This window comes from Amia ocellicauda, chromosome 3 (assembly GCF_036373705.1).
Source record: "Amia ocellicauda isolate fAmiCal2 chromosome 3, fAmiCal2.hap1, whole genome shotgun sequence".
NCBI classification, from domain to species: domain Eukaryota; kingdom Metazoa; phylum Chordata; class Actinopteri; order Amiiformes; family Amiidae; genus Amia; species Amia ocellicauda.
Window position 1 is genome coordinate 46812971 of NC_089852.1, and position 25021 is coordinate 46837991.

Genomic DNA, 25021 nt, shown 5'->3' on the forward strand with positions numbered 1-25021 from the left:
ATTGTAGGATATTTGATGTGTTGCCTAGCAGGCAGCTAAGGAAATACTACTTTTAGCTTTTGCCCAAATACATTTAAGTTGGATGTTTCATCAGTTCAGAATGGAGATTTAAAAAAATCATCAGTGGCCCTAAAATTGGGGATATTAAGATTTTTTCAGAAGTCAGAGGATTTTTAATTGTTTTCAATTTGTACTTTAATTTATTACAGTGAGAATCCGGCAGGCTGAGTTCATGATGAGGGAATATACTGTATTACATCATTTTCTGGAAATCAGTCGCATAGCCTTGTATTTGGGAGTGAACAGACAATTTGCTAACATTGAAAGTTGTTTAATGTTCATAACTGTCAGCCACATAGAACTTCCTTCAATGGAAAGGAAAAGTGTTCTGTAATGTAAGGGATCTGTCCACAAAGCTTTTGTTTATTTCAAATAGTAATGTTGATATTATAACTCGTGTCTTATTTATCAAACAGGCATTGGTGCCATGTAACACTGTCACTGACACAAATCCCTTTTTGTTCATTTTTGTACTCACTATATACACTGATCAGCCATAACATTATGACCACCTGCCTAATATTGTGCAGGTCCCCCTTTTGCCGCCAAACAGCCCTAACCCGTCGAGGCATGGACTCCACTAGACCTCTGAAGGAGTGCTGTGGTATCTGGCACCAAGATGTTAGCAGCAGATCCTTTAAGTCCTCTAAGTTGCAAGGTGGGGCCTCCGTGGATCGGACTTGTTTGTCCAGCACATCCCACAGATTGGATTGAGATCTGGGGAATTTGGAGGCCAAGTCAACACCTTGAACTCATTGTTCCTCAAACCATTCCTGAACCATTTTTGCTTTGTGGCAGGGTGCATTATCCTGCTGAAAGAGGCCAATGCCATCAGGGAATATCGTTTCTATGAAAGGGTGTACATGGTCTGCAACAATGCTTGGGTAGGTGGTACGTGTCACAGTAACATTCACATGAATGGCAGGACCCATGGTTTCCCAGCAGAACATTGCCCAAAGCATCACACCGCCTCCGCTGGCTTGCCTTCTTCCCATAAAAGAAAACATGATTCATCAGACCAGGCCAACTTCTTCCATTGCTCCGTGGTCCAGTTCTGATGCTCACGTGCCCATTGTAGGTGCTTTCGGCAGTGAACAGGGGTCAGCATGGGCACCCTGACTGGTCTGCGGTTACGCAGCCCCATACGCAACAAACTGCGATGCACTGTGTGTTCTGACACCTTTCTATCAGAACCAGCATTCACTTTTTCAGCAATTTGAGCTACAGTAGCTCGTCTGTTGGATCGGACCACACGGGCCAGCCTTCGCTCCCCATGTGCATCAATGAGCCTTGGCCACCCATGACCCTGTCGCTGGTTCACTGCTTTTCCTTCCTTGGACCACTTTTGATAGGTACTGACCACTGCAGACCGGGAACACCCCACAAGAGCTGCACTTTTGGAGATGCTCTGACCCAGTTGTCTAGCCATCACAATTTGGCCCTTGTCAAAGTCGCTCAGATCCTTACGCTTGCCCATTTTTCCTGCTTCTAACACATCAACTTTGAGCACAAAATGTTCACTTGCTGCCTAATATATCCCACCCACTGACAGGTGCCATGATAACGAGATTATCAGTGTTATTCACTTCACCTCTCAGTGGTCATAATGTTATGGCTGATCGGTGTATATATCTATTCTATATATATTCTTATCTATTCAACATATTTATTTTTGTTTTCATTTCTCTCCAAATTTGGGAAGGACCTGTGATGTAGGTTCTGCCACGGAAATGCTTCAGATTGTTTTTCTTTGTCCTTTAAACCAACAGAGAACAAAATAAGTGGCAAGGCAGTTGGCTGGAACGTCATACAGAACCTTTGAGATCCTCTGAAGTGAGATCTAATTGTTTAAGGGTGTAATAGAGCTATACAAATTGATGCAGATTGTATTGTATGACAAAGGGTTTAGTTTATAAGTGGAACTTTATAACTACTGTAGCTATTTATACAGGGTTAATGGGTTTAAAGTGTTTTGCATTGATAAATATGTGGCCATTTTCAGCCCATGATCTAAACCACCTGTTTTGTTTTTTAAATATCTATGAATGACATCACCTTGAAAGCCCAGACAAAAAAGAAACACATGTTTCTCTGTAGACTAGCTCCCACAGAACAGAAACGGGAGTCTAGCTGAAATCACTACCTCTATTTCCTGTTTTTATTTTATCCATCACTTTTCCTTTCTCAGCTCAGCGAAAAAACATACTTTATTTAGGCCCCCCATTTTGCAATACAAATTGATTTCTCGTTTCACTGAACAAAATGTTTCACGAGGTCAGATTTTCAGTGTTCACCATGGTGTACCGCTTATTAACTTGGTGGTCATGGCTTTGCTTCTTAAAAAGCTAATGGATTTCATGCAAATTAAGCGGGTCTCAATATGTGTAATTGCACCTTTGAGTAGCTGTGGGGAAAAACCTTTGCAATTCAGGGTCTGAGAGGCTATAGAGGCCTGGGGCTTCACTGGACCTTGTTAGTGAGGCTGGGGTCCTGTAATGGCCCAGGCAGGGCAATCACAGGGAAGTGTGGGGAATGTAGACTGCTCCCTGGTGAGAGTGAAATTCTAGCCCTTTTGTCACATGGGTGAGACCTCACCTTCCTGACCTACAGGCGGTGCGTGTCTCCGATATAATGGTTCCTAATGGCTGGGGCTGGGAGGCTGGCCGCACTGCATTCTCCCTGGTCACCGTTAACCATTGAATTCCAGACTGCCTATTGCCTCCGAGCTCACATGTCTAATGCACGCCAAAATGTTTATCATTCCTCTGATAGTTTCCTGAGCACTCTAATTTGAGGGCAGGACACCCTTGCAAGTTCCTTTTTAGCTTTGTTTGTTTGCTTGTAGAATATGCCCACAGAATACCGAAATATCTAGTGTAGGAGCGTCAGTTTCGAACAAATCAATGCAGGCTGTAAAAGTTTATTTTTGTGGTGTCCTTCAGTTTTGATTTCGGTTAAAATGATGATGTTCTCTGCTGCCTGACATTTGTGTGGTTTCCCTCTGGCTTTGTTTAATGATGCTGTAATCACCAGGCACTGTCTGAACCTTGCGTTGATCTTACATGCTGCCAGTGCCCGTGTAACAGATCTGCAGTACAGGCGAGCTCTTCCCCAATCAGAGATCAGGTAGGTTACATCCTCTGACATCAGGAGCGTGCTCAGTAGATTGTTCTAGATCCAAGACTGCTGACTCATTTATGCCAGAAAGTAGCTCCTGACTTGCTGAGCATTGTGGCTATTGCCTTTTCAGTGAATTCATGCCTCTATCCTGCCGCACTGGGAAAATGCAGCCTGGTATTCCAAAGTCTGTATCTGTAGCTCAGCAATCTCCAGACTATTGTTGTTAGTCTATTTGTCTTACTCACGTAAACCCTTCAGCACTGAAATATGTATCTTTGCATGGTCCACCCATGGTGTGGTTTGCATTCAAGATCTGGACTTCAGAGGGTTGTCCTGCGGATCATCACAAGTTAAAGGGAAGGTTGGTGAACGCACTGGAACTCGTTGATTCATCTTTACAGTGTGGTGTACGCACTCCTTTGAACAAACAGCTGTTGTCAGTGGTTGAAGCTTTTAAGAATAATGTATCTATCCCACCTACAATGGAAATGGAAATTCATTTCACTTTGAACTGGATATTGTATGTATCCACCCTTGCCTCATTCTCTGGTGTGCTCCTGGCTCTGGTGGAGCATATTTTCCATCATTTGAAATGCAAATACATGTTAGTAGATCTGCTAGGCTGCAAATTGGCCGTTTGGTTTGTGGCGCAATAAAGAACATCAAGGAGATGATGTCATGAAGGTTGTGTTACTTCCTGGCGAGGTCACCTGCATTGTCGTAAGAGTGCAGAGACGTGCTGTGGGACTGTGCTCCAGTGGTTTATGGTGCTATATGATGCTGTGGAGAATCAAGCTGTTATTGTGTTTTTCTTGCGAGGCGCGTGCTGAACTCACTCGCAAATGGAACAAACTAGAGACCTGTCTTTGTTCGCATCGCAGCTGGGTCGGGCCAGTCTCGGGAATGGTTTATCCCCCGATTAGTTTCCCAGTCACATGCTCACACAGAGACATGCTATTGTTGCTTTAATCGAAGGTGTAGCAAAGACACCTCTCTAACAATAGACAGAGGATACTGGAGAGGGACAGCTGTTTGACCAAGGAGCGTGCCACAGATTGTATTCTTTTCAGGCATTTGAAGACGTAAAGGGACAAAAAGAACAGCATTGCCTTTGATCTGACTAGGTTGTTCCTTGCTAGCAGGTCAAGTGTAGACTTTCAGCACTTTCATAACAAACATTGGGTCATTGGGTAAAGTATTGCCCTCGCTTGGGCAATTCATGATCTCAGCAGCAGGTTGCATGACTGAAAACCCGCCAAAACAAATCTACATTTCGTATAACAAGTCTACTGTAGTACTTTTTATTCAGCCAGCTACCTGGGATTTCTTTTGTGTGTGTTTTGGACTGTAAATTGATTGTGATTTTTGTTGTTTTTCTAACTGGATAGTAACACACAGTCTGTGATCAGGATGCATGAGTCGTTTTTTCAAGCCCTACCTGCCTGGAGAGTTTTGTGTTTGGAGAACTGTGCATTGGAAGAAGCAGATTCTAGCTGATGCGGTCTGCTCTCCTCAGTTTTTTGTTTTTTTTGTTTTTGTTTCAGTACAGTACTGCATTCCCCGCCTCCACAAGAGCTTGTGCAGAACATTCCTGCTTTGGCTACAGTCTTATATATCATTTTTTAATTATTTATCAGAGATATTTACAGTACCAGTGGTCTAACAAGGAAGGAAAACAAAACAGTAATGCTGCTCTAAGGACTCTTTCTCTGTCTTTTCTCTTTCTTTTTATCCCTCCCTCTCCCTCCCCCCCCCCTCTCTCTCTCTCTCTCAAGGGATCAGGCTGAGTGATGGGCTTTTTAACGTCACTGCAAACAGATATATGGGTGCAGCTCTCCCTCACTGCAGCATGCAGTGTGTAATTCAGTGTGTGGTGCTTGGAGACAGGCTGTAGGGGAAGCAGCACAGTGTTCACAGTGTATTCATTTGGGGATTTAGGTTTTAATCGAAAAAGTCAAGGGAACACAGAAGCTGTGACATTCCTGCAGCTGTAGAAAAAACTACAACAACAACAACAACAGCAACACCATATCAGTCATTCAGCGCCTTTCTCAGTGTGACTCCAATCTGGTGCCTCGGTCTCTGTCAGAGAAGGTTCATGAAACCTCCCCGGTCAGCTGCGGTCTTATCCTGCGAGCTCCAGTCAGGCTGCACTCATGCAGTGAAAATGCCAGCTCTGATCCTCTTCAAGGAGCAGCCTTAGAGCTAGTTATTCAGCTTGGGCGCAGAGCCGCGAAATAAAAGCATGTTTAAAGACGGAAGACCTCCTGACCAGCCCAGGCCACAGACCCATCGCAGTCATTATTAACAGCCTGCATTAAGAGGATTGGTGCCTCGTCCAAGTTCTTTAAAGGGAGACCATCACTGCTGCTGCATAAAGCTTTTTCCTGCTCTGAAAGGAGGACTGAACTGGCCAGGGACGGGCGAACACGGCTCTGCAAAGCTGCTGCCTCTTCGCAGCCAGGCGCGCTCTCGTCTGCATCAGTCAGCAGCAGTGACACTTGCAGATACGTGCAGACACTACCTGCCTCCCGCGCTGCCAGGGGATCACAGCAGCCTCTTTGTATGCTGCAGACATGGCAAGCCAGCAAGACTCAGGCTTCTTTGAAATCAGCATCAAATCCCTGTTAAAATCCTGGAGCAATAGTGAGTACAGCGGGCAAGGATCTGCCTTTGCTATTGTTATTGTCTGGATTGTTATTTCTTTCATTCTGATACCGGGGCTGCCTTCAGCTCTGAGGAAATACAGATGCTTAAGTAAAAGGAGGAATTAGGATGTTGATGTTTGTGCATGTGATCTCCGAACTGTTTGATTTCAACGTCTTTTACAGGGTTTGGGGTTTTGTTTTGGCTTCCAGTTGCTTTTATTACATCAGAATGTCATAGATTTAAATAGCTTTCATTACGTGCAAAGACTCAGTAATGGGATTAGGCTAGATTCAGCTTGATTACATACATAGTCTTCTGCGTAGCTGGCCCCTGTATAATACAGCATCTAGTGTTTCCTGCCTGGATGTTTACTTGATTTGTATAGTTATGTAAATAATAATATATATTTTTGAAAGACAGCTCTGTTTGGTCAGGGGCTGGATGCTTGTAATGATCGCTTTGGTTGCACAAAGCATGTGTGCATGTTTGATAATTGCATCCTGCCGGAGGAAGTATCTTCTGTTTACATTTTTTCCTACCGAGTCTCGTCATTGAAAAATGGTGGTGTAGTCTAATGAAAAAAGGAATAGAAAGGAGGACACTTTCATAAATGTATCAGTCTATCCTATTACTGTATGTGTGTTGGTGTATTTCTAAACTGTCTATCCAATTTTAGTGTTTGTACTGTAAAACAAAAAGCCATATATTGCATTATGTAACTGATAACTCCTGAAAATGTATTAGGTATAGAAGGCCATTAAATGTTAAAACTTAGATTAAATGCCTACATTTTCACCTTTAACTGAAACCTAAGAATGCATTATATAAAAATAATAACTGTCACGCAGACAAAATGGACATTGTGATGTCAGAGGACATGCCACTAAAATGAGACTGTTGTTAAGAAGCTCTTATTGTGATGCTGTGAAGTGTGTAGCAGGGTTGCCTGGACAGGTTGTTGAAGTGCATACAGAGAACATGGACAAATCTGTCGCTGGCTTTCTGAGAGAAGATATCCATCATCGATATTCACCTTAAATGCTCTGCATGGAAAAGTCCTCCGTAGGCAGTCGGGTCTGTTATTGCTCCTCAAACTTCTAACCTCAGTCAGTGCTTTGAAGATGACTTAATTCCCACCCTGACGATTGTGTGAGCTGCAGTGCAAGTGTTTGTGTACTGTACCACACAGAGGCTTCGAGAGAGAAATAGTGGTCAGGTACCATAAACAACAAGATTAAGACACAATTAAAGGATGATTTAGTTATTTAAACCAGACGTTTTTTTTTTTTTTTACCACATTGAAGTAATAATATCCATTTATTTTTCCTAGGTAGTAAATAATACTGTTTTTTTTTTTTTTTTTTTTAAGAGAGAGCGTATGAATTCCTGATAACCTGTAAGCAATAAACATTCTAGTCTATATTATTATGTCATTCAACAGGAGACTTGTTTTCAAAACAGTAATATACAATGTACTACACACAGCATGACTAACATCAATTTTACAAATATGCTATTTAACAGGGAATAAATACAGATGTAAAATGAGTCTTAAGTTAAATTCGTCAAGGCAAGTATTTCACCGATGTCAAAACAGCTGTAGCAAACACATTCATTCAACAATGTAGTTATTCCTCCCAATCCAATCTAATCTAAGACACTATCCAGGTAAAGTGATTGATGGTTAATCTTAAACTGTTACAGTAATACACACGATAAATCACTAATGACCGCTTAGTTCAGCAATCCTGCGAAAGCAAGGGGAATAAAATAAAAACACCATTCGCCCAAACGAATTACCCATAAGCCACAAAAGGATACAGTGAATATTATTATATAGGCATACTAAAAGAAGCCAGTTGTGGTTGGGTGATGAACCTGTCGCCAGCTGTATCATAATAAATTCCCTCCTGCTTCGAACATGGCCCAGGTGCTCTGACACCCGACTTCCTCCGGACTTGTGCTATTAAGATCCCAATCTCTGTTAATCTCTCAGCAGCCCTTTGCTGTACTTATAATGGCCACGTCTCTGATATTGAAAGTCTTGATCCTAATCTCCATTTTCTCCTGCTCTCTGGTTCTCTGTATATTCCACTCTGGACTGGAAACTCAAGCCCATATGATCTCTCTTTTTTTTCTTTCTTCCCCCTTTTTAAGAACACAGTTCCAGTCTGTTCTGTGCCGAGGTGTTAATGACTTAAAAAGTCCTGCAAACAGAAACCAGCCAAGCAGTAGTGACTCTCCAATAAACTTAAACAAGCAATTTATTCAGCTGCGAACGTCTGGCTATACACTCCATATACACTACTTGTAATTGTGTTCTGGTATCCCTTAGTTTTCCATAAGGAAGCTTTTTGAAATCTGAAGGAGCTAGGGACACAAATAGCCTAAGGTGATATTTGGAAAACGCCACTTTTTGGATGTATAATTTGATATGTGTATACTGTATTTCAAAATATGTGTATAATGATGTGCACTTTTCCTCTTTGGGGAATGTACTATTGTGCACAAAGGTAGCGCTACTGTTAACCAGCAGACTCGTATCTGGTATCTCAGTGTGCAGTCCTGAGCAGGAGATCATTGTCTTCCTGGGATTGTGTCATCCCCTGAGAGGGGGGTGACACACCACCAAATGTATAGAGCATTATTTCCAACAGTATTGTCCTCTAGGGAGCAGCACCGTGTTTAAAGGCTTTTAACCGAGCGATGATGTAATGTGCATTGTGCCTGAGCAGGCCTCTTGTTTGCAGTGTCACATGTGCTTTCTCAGCTTAATCCAGCGCCTAGTGCTGAAAGGCAGCCTGCGAACTACTACTGCTGTCCTGACAACTGCTGCTGCCGTGAACAGCTTGCAGAAAGGTTTCTTCATCAGTCTGGGTGGGGGGAATGCCTGAGATTCATATGATTATCTATTTTCCCCCAAGAGTCATGGGATTTATGCGTATGCGTTTCTCTTGAGAGGAGAAACCCCAGACCTTGCTGTTGCCAGGGAAATAGAGCCAGGCAGTGGTACCATTATTGCTTGACCACAATAAACAGGAGGAATAATAACAAATAGACATTACTGTATTGAGACCACAGGGGTGCTCCTAGAGGTCTTAAATTTTGTGTTGTTGTTATAAAATTGTGTTTCAGTAAAGGGGCTTTTTCAAATCTCAGTAAGTAGTACTTTAAAATGTGTAGGCGTAGTATTAGTGTTCCCCTTCAAAGCTTTATGTATAATCAACTATGGGCTCAGTACAATGAAATTATTTAAACAGATGCAACCAGAACACGTCTTACAAATAAATAAGAACCGGAGAGCTCGTTTTAATTCCCCCGCCACCCCGAGGCATTTTCAGTGTGTGCGGTGAGACTTTATAAGGGACAGTGTCTTTCCACTAACAATTAATTAGCTGCTCCAGGTTGCTCCGGTTTGATATTTGTTCGGTAATAGGTTTTGTCACAGTGTTTGTTACTTCAGCGACTTGTCACCTCATTATGAAGTCTGTGTTTTAAATGAGCTAATGTGGGAAGCTGGAGTCCTGAACAAAGGATTCACATTGAGTGCACAGGGCTGCGACTGCCTAGGTCTGTGGTACAGACCGTGTGAGACACTTTGGCTTTAGAAGATCAGGCATTCACATGTGAGCTACAGCAACACAATCATGAGGTAATGACAAGTTGGAATATTATGTTTCTTTTATTGTTAGACAACATGAGCTGGGGGAAACTAACTTGGGGCATCAAGCTCAGATTTCGAGGGTATATATATCCAACTAAACTGGATTATGTTACAGATACTTCTGTTTTTCTTAGGAGAATCGAATTCAGAATCTTGGAATTGTGTGTTTTAATCCAGACATAAATTTAAGCTATCCATAATTTATTGTATGGCTGCCAGTATTAAAAATACTTCACTGGTTCATTCTTGATGAGAACCTCTTCTGTATTCAAGGAAGACCGAGCCAGAGTTCAGCTTTTTGGGAGTCTGTTCAGTTTTGTTTACACAAAATTAGGCAGCATCCTTACTGACGTTTTTGGCTTATTTTCTCATTTGTCATGATTAAAACATGGCATCGGCAACCAGTCATTTTCATTCCTGTCATTTCTCACCTAAAGAAGGGTAGAATGTGAGGAATGCATTTAACGCTTAATCATGTGCTGTTTGAGGGATGTGCATTCACTGGACCAAAAAGAGAATGTGCACTATAAAACCATATTGTGCATTTTCTCAAAACATATGGCCGCAGTTTTAGTCATGGGAAGGAAAACCATTTTCTGTTGCTGCCCACATAAACATAATCTGTTCATGTCCCCAAAGACTGCTCCATATCCAAAATTCCCCTTTTAGCAAAGAGAAAATATTACTATTAATATGGTTTGTTGTTAGCCTAAAAATTCTGTATATCGCCCAATACTCTGCAAACAGTCTGTGACTATTGAAATCTGTGGTCTAATTAGCCTTATGCTTCTGTAACATTGAACAACATGTCTAATAGGATCAAGGCATTGACAATGTCTGGACAGGAAAAACATAATGTCTGCTACCAACCACAACCTTACATTAATGTTTATGAAATGTGACATATGCCGATCAGCCATAACATTATGACCACCTGCCTAATATTGTGTAGGTCCCCTTTTTGCCACCAAAACAGCCCTGACCCTTAGAGGCATGGACTCCACTAGACCTCTGAAGGTGTGCTGTGGTATCTGGCACCAAGACTTTAGCAGCAGATCCTTTAAGTCCTCTCAGTTGTGAGATGAGGCCTCCATGGATTGGACTTGTTTGGCCAGCACATCCCACAGATGCTCGATTGGATTGAGATCTGGGGAATTTGGAGGCCAAGTCAACACCTTGAACTTGTGATTCATCAGACCAGGCCACCTTCTTCCATTGCTCCGTGGTCCAGTTCTGATGCTCACGTGCCCATTGTAGGCGCTTTCGGCAGTTGACAGAGGTTGGGCACCCTGACAACAAACGATGCACTGTGTTCTGACACCTTTCTATCAGAACCAGCGTTAACTTTTTCAGCAATTTGAGCTACAGTAGCTCGTCTGTTGGATCGAACCACACGGGCCAGCCTTCGCTCCCCATGTGCATCAATGAGCCTTGGCCGCCCATGACCCTGTCGCCGGTTCACCGCTTTTCCTTCCTTGGACCACTTTTGATAGGTACTGACCACTGCAGACCGGGAACACCCCACAAGAGCTGCAGTTTTGGAGATGCTCTGACCCAGTTGTCTAGCCATCACAATTTGGCCCTTATCAAAGTCGCTCAGATCCTTACGCTTGCCCATTTTTCCTGCTTCTAACACATCAACTTTGAGCACAAAATGTTCACTTGCTGCCTAATATATCCCACCCACTGACAGGTGCCATGATAACGAGATTATCAGTGTTATTCACTTCACCTGTCATAATGTTATGGCTGATCGGTGTAGTTCCACACAATTTAGGTACATTTTATATGGTTACTAGCCTACTGAAAAGACTGCCAGAGAACATTTGTACTAAAAAGTTTGATTATTCTTGCAAATAATACTATCACAACTGGCTGCTTGGAAGATTTTTACTTAGGGCTGTCCTTCAACTTGTCTAGTAAACCAAAGGACACAAACCCTGGTGGTGTTACTGCTAACTTACAACACACTTGTAATTTCCTATTATCTGCGCATTGCTTTTTACTCCATCAGTCTGCTTTGTGTAATATGAGCTATTTTATCTGCTGTAGACTGTTTAGTGCAGGTTAAGGATGGTATCCATTTAAATATCTGCTTGTAATTAAAGATTCATGGAAACCACCAAACCCACATGGAGGGAACGTCAATGAAAGTAAAGGTACTCACTCAGCTGGTGATCTGAGAGACCTGGCCTATATTCAGTGCCAGTTTGTTGTTTAATTCATGACCTTCCTGATGTACTGTTCTAAGATTTCCAAGTGTATCAGAAAAAACAACAGCAGCAACAACAAAAAAAACATAATTTGAAAAGCTTAAGCCCAGCAATGCTCTTGGTTACTCTTGGAGTCGACATTTTCCTTTCAAATCCCAAACAGGTAAAATTCAGTGGATAACTGTTCATATCAATATTCAATTTTACAAAGAATATTAAGATGATACTATAGAACCTGCTGATCCTTCAGGCAAGCTAACTCTCAAACTCAACAGACACTGGTGTTGTTTTAATGCTATACTGATCTTTAATCTGAAGAACAACTCCCTTTACTAAGGGTGGCTAAACTGACAGTACAAAGGTCCTGAAGAGACACAAGCATCCTGGTTTTATCAGGGGGACCCAGTGTTGAGCATTTAAGCAAAATACTAAAATTGGGTCACTTAAGTAGTTAAATGTTAAGGTTGAACAAACCTTGATGACATTTCAGCTCTCAGCGATTGACATTGGTCTCTGTTTCTGTAGGGGGAAGATTCAGTGAACGGACTAATCCCAGAAAGCAATAGCATGAGCACTCAGATGGTGGCCTTCAATTACATTTTGTTTTATTACACATATTTATTTTAGTGCAAAACAGAGAACAGTTCAAGTAGTCACAGGAGAACAGGGCTTCAACATACACAGCAGTCTTCCTCAAAGCTTAAAGTTAATAATAAACATTTACAGATGGTTTCACAGACTTTGATTAGCAATTAAAATAACATTAATGTTAAAATAACATTGGGTAGTCAAAGACTAGTGCTAATTAGGGTCTGTGAAACCACCAATTGGAAGAATTATTTCAGCTTCCCTTGTCTAATTTACTCAGTTTTTTTTCTAAAATGTTTGTTTTGTTTTTTACTAATGAGATTTCCATAACATTTAAATTTGAAGGCTAATTTAATTAAAAATGCATACAAAATATTGGAGGAAGTATTCATAATTTGTAATAAGTGTAAATGTAAGCTGTAGAAGAATATGCCTGGGAAAAAATGTTCAATTTTTTTTTTTTTTTTAATATATATTTGTTATTTTTAGGAAGACTTACAGATATTATGGATTCAGTTATCATCAAAAGATCAAGTATCTTCAAAATCTGAAAGTCTTTTCCTATATAAAAAACAATTTTCTCATTAAGCATATAAATATGGACTGAAGCCATTTTCTCAGTTTTCCTTTTAAGTACAAGCAAAACATAAATGGAAAAATTGCAGAGTTAGTCCAGCCTTAAAAGGGAACTCCAGTCATAACACAAGACCTAAAATGTTAAATATGTAGCAACATCCGTGTACAATAAATAGTTGTTAACATCCTTGTTTGAATATATTTGCAAGTCCTGCGTTTCTGTACACTTCTTGCATTTGAAATATTCCTTAGTTGTTTATGTACATTTTTTTTTAATTCTATCCTGTTTCAAGGGACTACTAATGAAGATTTATTATAAGAATGTTTTTGCATATTATATCGATCTTCTCTGACTTGAAGCACATTAGTTAGGACTTCTTCCTTGATTTTACATGTTCTTACATTACCAGGAACTGAATAAATCTGTAGTTTATTTTTCAATTTACATTTCAGTAAAGCGTTCCCCTCTTTGTCTGTATCTAATAATTGCTCCTCGTGTGCCATACAGTGAGTATGCCTGGTTTCTTTAGATGTTTCTCGCCTCTTCTGTGAACCAGGTTTGTGTTCACAGCTTGATGGTGATCCAGATATAGCCCCTATACTTGACACTTGTAACATGTGAATGTGTACATTGTGTTGCCGTCCACTTCTAAAGAAGCTCTTTGGTGAGGGGCGCAGAGTTTCAGATTGATATCGCACCAGGAAAGCCCTCTCAACCCTTGTGCAATGATTGGGACACTTGGCCATGGCTGTTTACACAGAGGTGGTCTGCCTCATTCTCTGGGTGCCCGGAGTGGTTGAGTTAATCTGTCAATATACTGTGTGCTTGTGGATAAATATAGTCCCGTAACTATGCCACTATGCATGTTGTACCTCGTCACACTGCGGTGCCTCAGCTAAAAATTCTTCCCTGACCTTCACTCTTGGAAGGCACCAGCCGATCACAAGGCAAAGGAGCTACGGCACCAGGCTGATTTATTAACTGAGTTTTACGCCTTCTGAGCTGGTCCATGAATGCCCAGAGCCTTTTTTGCTGAAGTGAAAATGGCTTTCCTACCAAAGAAGCCCACAGATTTGGCGGAGATGGGCCGTATGGAAGTGTAGTGCCCAGGGACTCACTGGATACAGATCCCTCGATCTCCTTTGCAATGGAGGTGACTGCGGCCTGTTGGAGCAAGGCCAGTGTCATAAGTTTCATCAAGGGGCTGGGTATGTACTGCGTTTGTGTTCTTCTGTGATCCGCGCAGATTGTCCTTTGTCGCTGCACATGCTGGTAATCCCCCAGAGGACAGATTGAACTGTACCATGTGGCAGTGGGGAGCAGTGCGGGGAACATGTGAAACCCAGTCTGCCCTCAATTACCACTGCATTGTGTCTGAATTCATGTCAAACCGCATGCACTATCCTCACGTTTAACAACGCTAATAACATGCAAGGATGAGATTATCCCGAGTGTTGGCGCAATTCCTTTCTCGTAATACCTAAAGTACTCTGTCTGCCTTTGTGTTTTTTTGTTTGGAAACTGCTCATATTAGTTCTAGGTAGGATTGACAGGCTAAGAAATGTGCCTTGAATTGAAGAACTTAAAGCGTAACCGTGAGGGCAAATAGGCTCATACTTCTACGATCTTCGTATTCTGCAAATGAAGACAGTGACTCTATTTCAGTTTGTGTTTTAGTTCAAGTTGCTTGCCTGCAGTACATAGTTTTGAAATCTCAAAGCAACTGGTGTGGTTGTGAATTCTCCTCACCATACCAGTGGTACATGAAATAATCATAAAAACAATATGTAATTAATAAACCATATTAAATATAGTAGACATTTATAATGAGGCAGTTAAACTCCTAAACAGTTCATGCTTTTAAACTATTTTAATAGTTTTTTGTTATTATTGTGGCATTTTGTGGCATTTCCCAAGAGATAGGACTATGAATTAATTATGTTTTCTTTTCTTTCCAAAGCCCTGATCTTTATGCACATTACAGTTCGTGGCATTTCTTGATGTGCAAGTTTTGTTCATCAGAATGTAAAGGGGTTGTTAGGTTTCAGTTAGCAGTCCAAAGCAAACTGAAAAGTGAAAGATGAAAAGAGGTTTTTCAAACAAGCCCGTCAACAAGTCAGAAACAAGTGGTTAGAGAAGTTAGAGAAGTCATGACAGACCCTTCCCAAAAAGTTGACAAGCATTGTGGTCCTCCTGTTCGTTACACAACATTTGACAGGCATTCAAAAGAACAGTCTGTGTTGTGTCTTTTCAGAATGAAAGAATATCTGTTTATTAAGGACACAGTTTGAACTAGATCTGAGCATGGATGTACAATTCTGATAATCAAGTGCTGTAGGCCGGGCATGTTTTAAGCATATCCCAAAACATCAGCTGTAATGAACACTCGAGAAACCTTTTCACTCTCTCTAATATAAGTGTGTTTTCTGCCAGTGGATTGTAAAGAGAATAGCTATGTAAGAACAATGGAACATGACAGGTCACAACCCGCACCTGTAATCGCTCACCTGTGTCACGGGAGTTGCTGTAGAGGTCGTACAGGGCTACGGGGCTTGTTTACACCTGTTATCAGTCGGCAGATTACATACTTTCTTCTTTTCCCCGGACGTGATTGATTATGATGCAGTCACAGAGGACAACAATGGAAAACTCTACCACATAGGTGTTGAATCAGATGCTGTGAGTGCAGAACAGATTTTTTTGTTTTAGTGTAATTGCATACAAGGGTAGTGTGTGGGTTTTCAAGTGTTTATAAAGGACTTGCCCAGATGAGGCATGTGTTTGTTTTTATATTTTAAAACTAACCCCAGCCAATAACCGCCACACTGTCAATCTTGATGACACAGCGCGTCTGTTCCAGGAGTTTGATCCTCGCTGACGCAGTGTTTTTGCAGGATTGACTTTGATGCTGAGGGCTTGATAAATACAGACGGGGTGATACCACTCCCGCGCAAGCTGCAGTCCGCCGTGATTTATCAGCGTCTTTAAATTGTCAGGCGCTCTAGACCTGGCAAAAGCAGTCAGTCACTCCAATCAGGCTAGTAATGACTTCAACCAGTTAATTATGAGAACAGTCGGAATAGAAACATAGAAACCCTGTTGACTTCAGTTCCTCCGTAGAGCTTTGAATTCACAGTCATCTATTTTTCATGACAAACCACAAATTCACCATTCACTGCCTGGCTTGCAGTTTGGTTATTGTTTTTATTTTATTTGATTGTGTGTAATTTAATCAACTAGACATCTTCCTCATTTATGTGCTGCTTGTAATACGTGTGGTTCTGATGAACATATGTTTACATCTATGGTAAAGAAGTATAACAAGTGTTCCTGCCTCTTTTGAAACCCATCTCCCACCAAATTGATAAATAGTCAAGCCTAGTTTTGACAATTGACTGGCAGGCTTGAATTCAAAAGTGATTTCTTGAGGTCTGTCATATTAATTAGGGAGAGATCATGACGTTCCTCAGTAAAAGTAGATAGGAATTTTCAAAATGCTTTAGAGATTTTTCTGTTAATTCCAGTAAATGGGACTGGGGCACGAAGGATACCTGGGGGACCATGAAATAATTAAAGACATGTTGTGGTTTTGGGAGTTTATAAGTAACATTTCAAACATTCCAACCATCACCAGAGTTCAAAATCCATTAAGAGACCTATGCATAGATTTATACCTTTAAGGCAAATAATATTTTCTATTTATTTTCTTATAACCTACCTGTGACTTGAAAACATTAGTAGGTAATGTTTGAAAAGCACCAGACCCATTTAATTAGTAGTATGATCAGAGACTTTTTTGATTTAAAGAATACCTGTATTGATCTGGAAAATGAAAGGATGGGTGCTACCTTAAAAGCAAATTTATAGTAATCTAAGTGTAAATACAATCTACTGGGAATCACGGATGATACAAAGTTATAAAGTATTTGATCTTGAAAATATGTACCAACTTTCTTTTTGTAAACAGGGTTTTCTGTGTCTATTTCTAGAGTCACACCATTAGAAAAATCAAGATTTAATGGTTGGAAATTGCTCCTGTTCAGTGATTTGAAAATTCTTTAAAAAGTTACCATTTTATTAGTACAGTATACTGATAGTTTAGTGGTTCCCTATATGTTGATTTAAAGGGGGAAAACATAACTGACTTGGTCTAGGCCTAAATCCTACAGTACACAATTTGGAAGGATTAACACAGGCGAGATTTCAGCATTGGGCAATGGTGGTCACATGCTTGTAAAGATGAATTTAAAGCGGCAGTGACATCCCTCGTCGTGAAATGAAAACTAGCTAGTGAGCAGCTGGCGGTCTCATTTTCATGCTCAGATGGAGTTAAGGTCAACCCGGCTGCTTGGTAAAGCAAGCACTTTCACTAATGTCAGTGTGGTAGGATAGATGGGCTTGGCATTGTTTATAACTGCCGGATTACATAATTGTGTGCTTAGTGTAAGCAGCGCACCATCAGTGTATTGTATACAAATAAGATATATTATGTTGAGACGCACTGAAGTCACAAGTGAGCGAAGAGACCTGCTTATTAAATGACAAGGATCCCATCCCAAGTGTTGTTTAAGCTTTTGCTCAGGCAGGAATGTACAAAAGGGTCCCAGCACAGCCACAGGCTAATTGAAATGGATTTTACAGATGATAAATGAAAATCAAATAAATGTGTTGTCGGCTTCTGTATTGTTTTCTGTGTGTAAACTGGATCTGAAACCTGTGTTGTCTGTCCCCCCCAACAGCCTCACCGGTGGGTAACGGATACAGCAAGCCCCCTATTCCTCCAGATTCCAGCACACAAGGCGAGAAGGGCCCCCCAGCCATGATGCCCATCAACATCGACCCGGAGAGCAAGCCAGGGGAGTACGTCCTCAAGAGTCTCTTCGCCAACTTCACCACACTGTCGGAGCGCAAGATTCGCATCATCATGGCGGAGCCCCTGGTGAGCACAGCACCCTTCACTGCGGGGGACAATCGCAGTTCACTCATAATGTGTTGACAGTTCAGCTAAGTCGTTCCCCAGATCTCTGTGAAGGTGTCGAAGAAGTGGCCACTAAGTCTTATGGGACACATACTGACAATGGAGCTCGGTCATTAGCATGCTGTTTTTAAGTGTTGTAAGAGTGCTCTAGCTTATTTTTATTAGCCATTCTTGCTTTTAGGACAATTGAAAATATGATAAATGGTTGAAATATGCAATTATTTCCACCAGGCAGAACATTTTGGCATTTTCTCTTTGTGTGTAAGCGGTAAACTATCTGAATTTTTATATTATGAAGTTGCCTAGTATAATAACTGCTTCAGAGACTGACACATATGATAAAATATGAAAGATGACCAAAAAGACATATAAAATAACAAAATAAGAAGGTTTTTGACAATTTGCAATTTCAAAGGAACAGACGCTGGGAAATTGTGAAACAAATCCGGTATAATATGATAAAAAACGATGTATTTAAAAAAACAAATACATTTAAAAACATATACAGGTAATAACTATATTCACACATTGAAGATGGTTGGGAATGCTTTATGATTGTGTTCGAAAACATGGTCTGTATTTGTATTGTTAAGGGATGCCTGTCAGTTATTTATTTGCTGTTTGATTTACACATTTTCCTTTGAAAGTCCCCATTGGGCTGTTGCTGCAGCATTAGTTAATAGCATTGGACTGAAAAAAAAGGCAGATTGAATTGTAACAGTAATGGTAAGTGTTATAGTATAGTGTACTCTGTATACATTTTTGATTAATTATTTGTGTGTTTGCTTTTTAATTAGCTTAAGCGATCTGAGACCTATGTGTGGATGTAGGGTTTGAGAATTGAAGTCTATATGATGTCATTTACTTTGCAAGAACCTCTGTGTTTTTATTGGGTGAACTGTTTACTGATTACGGTATTTAAGACTTCAGACAGGTGAAGCTGACCTGCGCAATAATAAAGACTCCCAGGGACTGATTTTCCACTGTAGGCAAACTGCCTGTCAAATTGGCACTGGTTTTTCACACTTTTTTTGCATTTTGTGATGAAACTGCACCTTTTCTTAGATGTTTACTCAAGACATGTTTTCCTAATGATTGCTGATACACACAAAGAAGGTTCACCACTTGTGCTAAACTCTAAGGGCTATGTTTGCAATAGCCCAAATCTGAGCCTTAGTATCAGATTGAAGAACTGCATTTCTTTCCCTGTGTTCATTTAGCTGGTAGTAAACCATCCTGCTTTGAGTGTTTGCTTTTACTAATTTAAACAAATCAATTTATATGCTGGATTTCTTCAGTGGAATGTGTATGATTTATTTGTATTGCATCTAGGCTTAAAGAAAATAAGAATTTCAGTTGGGACCCATTGCACTAGACTATATATAATAAGATATAGTATGAGTTTAGTAGATTTCTGTGCTGGAATAAAACATGTTACTTATCATTTATGCTGCACTGTTTTCTTTTTATAAGAAACAGTAACCTGCTGATTAATAACAAATATTTTGAGTTGTTGGAAATTTGATTTTTATATGATTTTATGTATCTTTCTGCTTGCGAACAGAATGGTTAATTTACATTGCAGTCAGTAAGTCAGTTCAGTAAGGCAGTGTAACAAAACAACAAATCAGTACTGGATTTACAATTGATTGGAAAAAAACAACATCCTTATTTCCTTGTTGTTGTGGTTTTTCGTTCTCTGACTGTGTTACAAATGCATTGATTGACAGCGCTTGTAAATTGGGTGCTTTTGAAGGCCAGAGGCTGCATTCACAGCTATTGGCTTTACATAAAGGATTGAACATTTTTAAACATTGTATCATGTTTGATTAGCATCAATAGAAGGGCCTGACAGGTTATTCCTGATATTAATAACAACCTTGCACAACCTGCCAGTGCACTGAGCCCCTGATCACAAACACAAATATAATGTTTTGCCGACTAGCCACACAGCTTGGGACAGTTTCCACAGGCTGGCTTTTACAGCTACATCCTCCAAATTATCAGCTGGCTTTTCAGTACATTCATAAGTCATGTGAAAGATCTGCCAATTGCCAAACCCTGTTTTCTAAATGAGTCCTTGTCTTTTTTCACAGATTTCAGATAAAATCAAAATGATGAAATCTTATCACTTTTAAATCAACTTCCCCCCCCTACTTCAGTGCAGTGGCATTCATAGGTTTAAACCCCCCAACGGAAATCGTTATAGTTATCTCCAGGTTGGATCAGAAAACTCAACATAAACAAGTATAATGTAATGAACAATATTATTTCAGTTACTCAATCACTTAATAACGTAGATTAAAATGAACAGCATGGATACCTTTCACTGCTCTATACATTTACAAAAAAAAAAATGACGATCAATGTATGACATGTAGATAGGAAGTTTAAAAAAGTAAACGTATTTTTTCAACTGTAAGAAGTTGTCACACACAGCCCTGCACAATGGGTAAACAAGTGATGGGGCAGGTTTTGGTTCTCAAACATTGGAAAGATACATTGAAAGAAGTACATTGAAGCTGCATGATACAAAGGGATTTGTGTCACTCGCCCTTTAGCTTTGTCTTTTTGTGTATGAAGGCTGATCTAATTATGCATTTTGTGGTCGCTGGTTCCATGAAGTGGTTTCAGCCTGTTACACCTGTTTTGCTTCATAAAGGAAAAAGAAAAAGAAAACTAACAGGAAAAGTGGCTCTCAATCCCACTTTTTATATCAAATACTACAGCATCTTTTTTTTCAGTCTGTTCCTTGCAAAATATTCTATGGAGCTCCTTTACTATAACTTTACTTCACTTCAAAAAATATTTGAAGTGTTTATTTGTTGGTTTTGGCATTCGACCGGTTAAAGTGATTGCAGCCCATATTTGTCTTGAAGCAGCACTTATTGATTCCTTTCAGGAGCGTGTTCGGGATTACTGTGCTCTGCTCCGCCATCAAAGGCTTTGAAAAACGACTTTGTAGAATCATGACTGTGTTATTAGATTATAAATAATCATAGGAAACACATTAGGCGCAGGGCCATTAATGAAATTCCACCAGGGATCAGCAGTTTGGTGCTCTTGGAATCACATGACAGTATTGACCATGCGCAAGCTCTCGGTTCAGCATTTCAGGTCGTATCACATTACGACTTCGGTGACTCCAGTTAAACTCGAGAAAGGTCTTCGTTCACTCTCTTGACAAACTGTGGAGCACCAGAATGTACTTTACACAAGAAAAGCAGTCACAATGTGCTGTATTAAAACATTGAATGAGGTTTGTTAACATGTACCACACTCTTTTTAGATGTACTGCAGGACTTTTGCCAAAGAAAAACCTTGTTAAGACAGATATAGGGAGCTGCATACAGGACATAGGATAAGATAATCTACATTTGGATGGCAATTTTAGTGGCAGTTTGTACTGACACATGGTGACATTGAGTTAAATCTTTTAAAAACAAACTTGAATGTTTTGGTAGCCTTTTTTAACTCTTAAATTTGCATCCTTTGCCATCCTCAGTGTACAGTCACTACAGTGGCATAGTTCTTGGTTTTGGAGTGTACACTTGTAATTAACGAGGGGCAGAATTATCTAGCAACACTGGGAATGTGTCTTTCAAATGCAGCTGAATAAGAACAGCCTTCTACTGTAACGTGCTTGTTTGGTTTATATGTAAATTCTCGCTTAGGTGTATATATATATTGACTAGATTTGAAATGAAGAAGCTAATAACACAGCACTGAGCGGCACAGATACTTAGCTGAGACAATCAGTTCTTCCTTGTGTTTCCAATTCACTACACACATGAGAGGACCTGCCTGTAATTTTGACTTGCTTTTCCTAAGCCTTCTCCTTTAATTGCCTCCTTGAAAAGAAACATTATAACGACTCCTTTTTAATGAGTGAACTGTCTGCTGTCCTTGTAACAGCTAAGCACATGCAAGCTAAGGAACCTGCAGATGTATCTGCTTACTGTCACGTTTGGGTTTTAGTTTATTACCATATAAATATTTTAAATATTAAGAGTTTACAACAATAACATCCATAGGTATAACGTTAATAGGAAATCCTTAACCAGCTTTGGAAAATCAAGCCCAAAATTATTCTTCAGAACACGCCAAACACCCAGGGGTGTATCCAGTGTTCAGAGGGTTTTGGGTAACTGCTGAGTAGGGTGTCAGTATCGGAGAGAGTGTTTGATTCACTGGTTGGAGGTCACAGGCATCTGTCATCAGAGACTGTCAAGGGGTCAGGGTGATTAAGTACAGCAGCATCTGCTACCAGTAAAAACTGGCATCCACCTGCTGATAGACAGAGAGCCATACTGTCCAAGGCAGATACGACTTTGTTGAACTTTTCACTGAATTCTTCATCATCAGAGATAGAGAGCCCGGCCAAATCCAGTATGTTCTTTCCTGATGAAACGGGTGCTAGTTAGATAGCAGAGAGGGCTCCTAATAAAGCAGCCGGCCTGTGTTTCATGAAGCCAGCAAAATATGCTCCCCCGCATACTTTTCTAGAAAACAAAATGTGGAAGGAAGAGGAATGCAATCTGGCGTTCTGCACGGTCAGTCCTTCAATCGTACCCTAGCAGGTGGCTCTGCTCCTCTACAGCTATGCATTTCCTGTTGTGCGGCCAGATTTGTTTTTCTCTAATAACGTTACGAGGCATGAGGAAATGTTCTCCGAAGCATATTAATACATTAGTTGATGTGCTAGCAGTGTGCTCTCTGAGGCTGGCACAGTGTTTCTTTCTCATTAACACCGGGACTGTGGCTAAAATGCAACATTACATGCATTCTGTCTAATGAAAAGTCTCTCAATACCGGCGGACGTGTTGGCGAGGGACCTGATGATTGCAGCCTCAGGGATTTGTTTGTTAAAAATAGGAAAAGGCTTCATATCAAGGTTTCACAGGAACAATGACAGCACCGACAGTCACATCTTCTGTAAACAGGAATGGAGGAAATTGGCAAAGCCGTTCTCACTTAAATGTCATTAAGATGTCACCTTGGAAATACATCTTTGTGTGCTTAAATTGCATGCGCCTGGATCTCAGCTAACCAAATAATGTTGTGGCAACATTGTAATAAACTGAACTTAAAACAATACGATGTTGTGGCAACACACATTTGTCAATGCATTGTATAAAAAAACAACATGATAATATGAAACTCATTAAACTATATTTGTAATGGAAACGATATTTACAAATTCTAAAATAAAAAGAAAAGAAATGCATTTTAAATTATATATGCATGGAAAATAATAGAATTGTCCTGGATATGTATTGTAAGATATGAAATACAAAGTTTCTGTGGAACAGAAGCACCTTACTCTTTGGAATAATACTACGGTGTTCTTGTTTCTGTAGATTGAATCATATCAGCCTATGTCCTCAAAAGATAGTTTGACATTTTGCTTTAATCTAGAGCAAACTTTCACTCCAATGTTTTGCTTGGATCAAACGCCTTTGAAAATAGTTTAATGTTGAAAAATACATTACAGCACAATATTTATGACTCTAAATTAAAAACAGCGCTTGGGTGTGAAATACAATTCCATTGATTGTCTGCATGATCTGAGCTGGATAGCCTGCAGCAATTCAGAAGGGCCCCGTTACAAAGACTGATGACTGTGTTTCAATAATGCCATTGTATTGCTCAGCTCAAAGTCAAGTATTTAGAGCAGTTTGTTCCTAGGTGGAAATGTCGATAAGTGGAGCTGATGAAATAATACTGGTGGAAAGAAGAATAAAAAACAAAACAAATCTGAGGAAAGCGTTTAGGTACGCAAGGTCCTGAGTGTCAGTTGTGTTTATTGGTAAATGCTGACTTGGGGGGTTGTACTTTTGAAGTGAGAAGTATTCTGAATGCATAATTTGATCTGCAATTTCCTTGAGATAGGCCTATTGTATTTATCAGAAACAAATATTTGATCACAGTCATGTAGTTGTATGCATTTGTTAAACCACAGAATACCCTGCCATGTCAGTTGACTAATATTGTTTATAGGACTGTACAATTAAAAAAACAAAAAGCCAATTTGACAAGACCTAGGTACTGGCCAATTGTGCAAGTAAAGTAAAGTATTTATCATTCACACTGATCTATATACGATAGTTTTGTAATAATCAGTTTATACGTTTTAAATAGCCATTTATCTATGACCGTTGATCAGTGCTCAATCTTTTTATCATTTTATTTAAAATTAGAAACAGTAGAAAAGGACAGGAATTATCTATTTGGAATCTGTACCCAAAGGTTTTTGAACTTGAATGCTATGGATAGATAACACTGCGGCATTCCACACATTCTGAATGGGAATCTTACTCTGATATTCTGCAGTAGGTCTTTCATTGATTTTACAGAAGGGAAATATGGCAGGCATTAAAAGAATTCAAGCAGTGCACCTTGAACTTTGCTCTGCAATAGCGAATGCCTGTGCAGAGCAGTTAATGTACTATATGTGAATATCTTGATGTGATTACCCATGATTAAGGAGGCCCAGTTACAGCCCAAGACAGTGGAAATGCACTGGCATTGATATTGCACAGGCCGATGTACTCTAATCCAGACGAACAGCTGACATTCATTAGACATTTACAGTCGTTACAAAGTCACTTTCCTGAAAGGACCCAGGTGTAAGAATTAAGAATACTGCATCAATGGAAACTTGACTGCAGACCCCATAGGTTTTAATTAGTAACATTGGCTATGTACATGATGAAGATGATGGTTATTATTATTATTATTATTATTATTATTATTATTATTAATCTTATTAATCTTATTAATCTTATTAATTGAGTAAGCCAAAAAAGGAACAGTTTTTCTTACACAATTTAAGTATCATGTCTAAAATTGGCTTTATGAATTTATAATAAGCAACCGGAGGCTATTTTTGCAATGAATGTATTAAATGTGCAGAGCTGTCAGTCCTGAACTTTGTAATTACAGTTATATAAAAGAGGTCTGTTTAAGTTCAGATGAGAAGACTTATTTTTGGACTACAACTGTTCTTCTGATACTGTAATGAATGATTTTTTCACACATAGGAGGAAAAAAGTAACTTTTCGAAAGAATTGGCATTTACAAAGGGTTGACGGAGGTCGATCAGTGAAAACAGTTCGGATTTATGTCCTAGCTGCCTAATTAATTTGGTAATAATAGAGGACTTGTGAAAT

The 25021-nt window shown here is 39.9% G+C and overlaps 1 protein-coding gene across 11 annotated transcripts in view; it reads left to right on the forward strand.

Moving 5' to 3' along the window:
• The window catches only part of fryb (furry homolog b (Drosophila)), a 96605-nt gene that overhangs the window by 15140 nt on the left and 56444 nt on the right, over positions 1–25021 (forward strand). For 7 of the 11 annotated variants that reach the window (XM_066699731.1, XM_066699732.1, XM_066699734.1 and 4 more), the window contains exon 2: positions 17611–17810. In XM_066699731.1, the coding sequence (XP_066555828.1) occupies positions 17691–17810 (120 nt within the window). In that variant the 5' untranslated portion in view covers positions 17611–17690. Of the gene's footprint in view, positions 1–5355; positions 5827–13809; positions 14080–17610; positions 17811–25021 lie in introns of those variants that run through there. The other 4 variants (XM_066699729.1, XM_066699728.1, XM_066699733.1 and 1 more) reach the window with 4 other exon arrangements.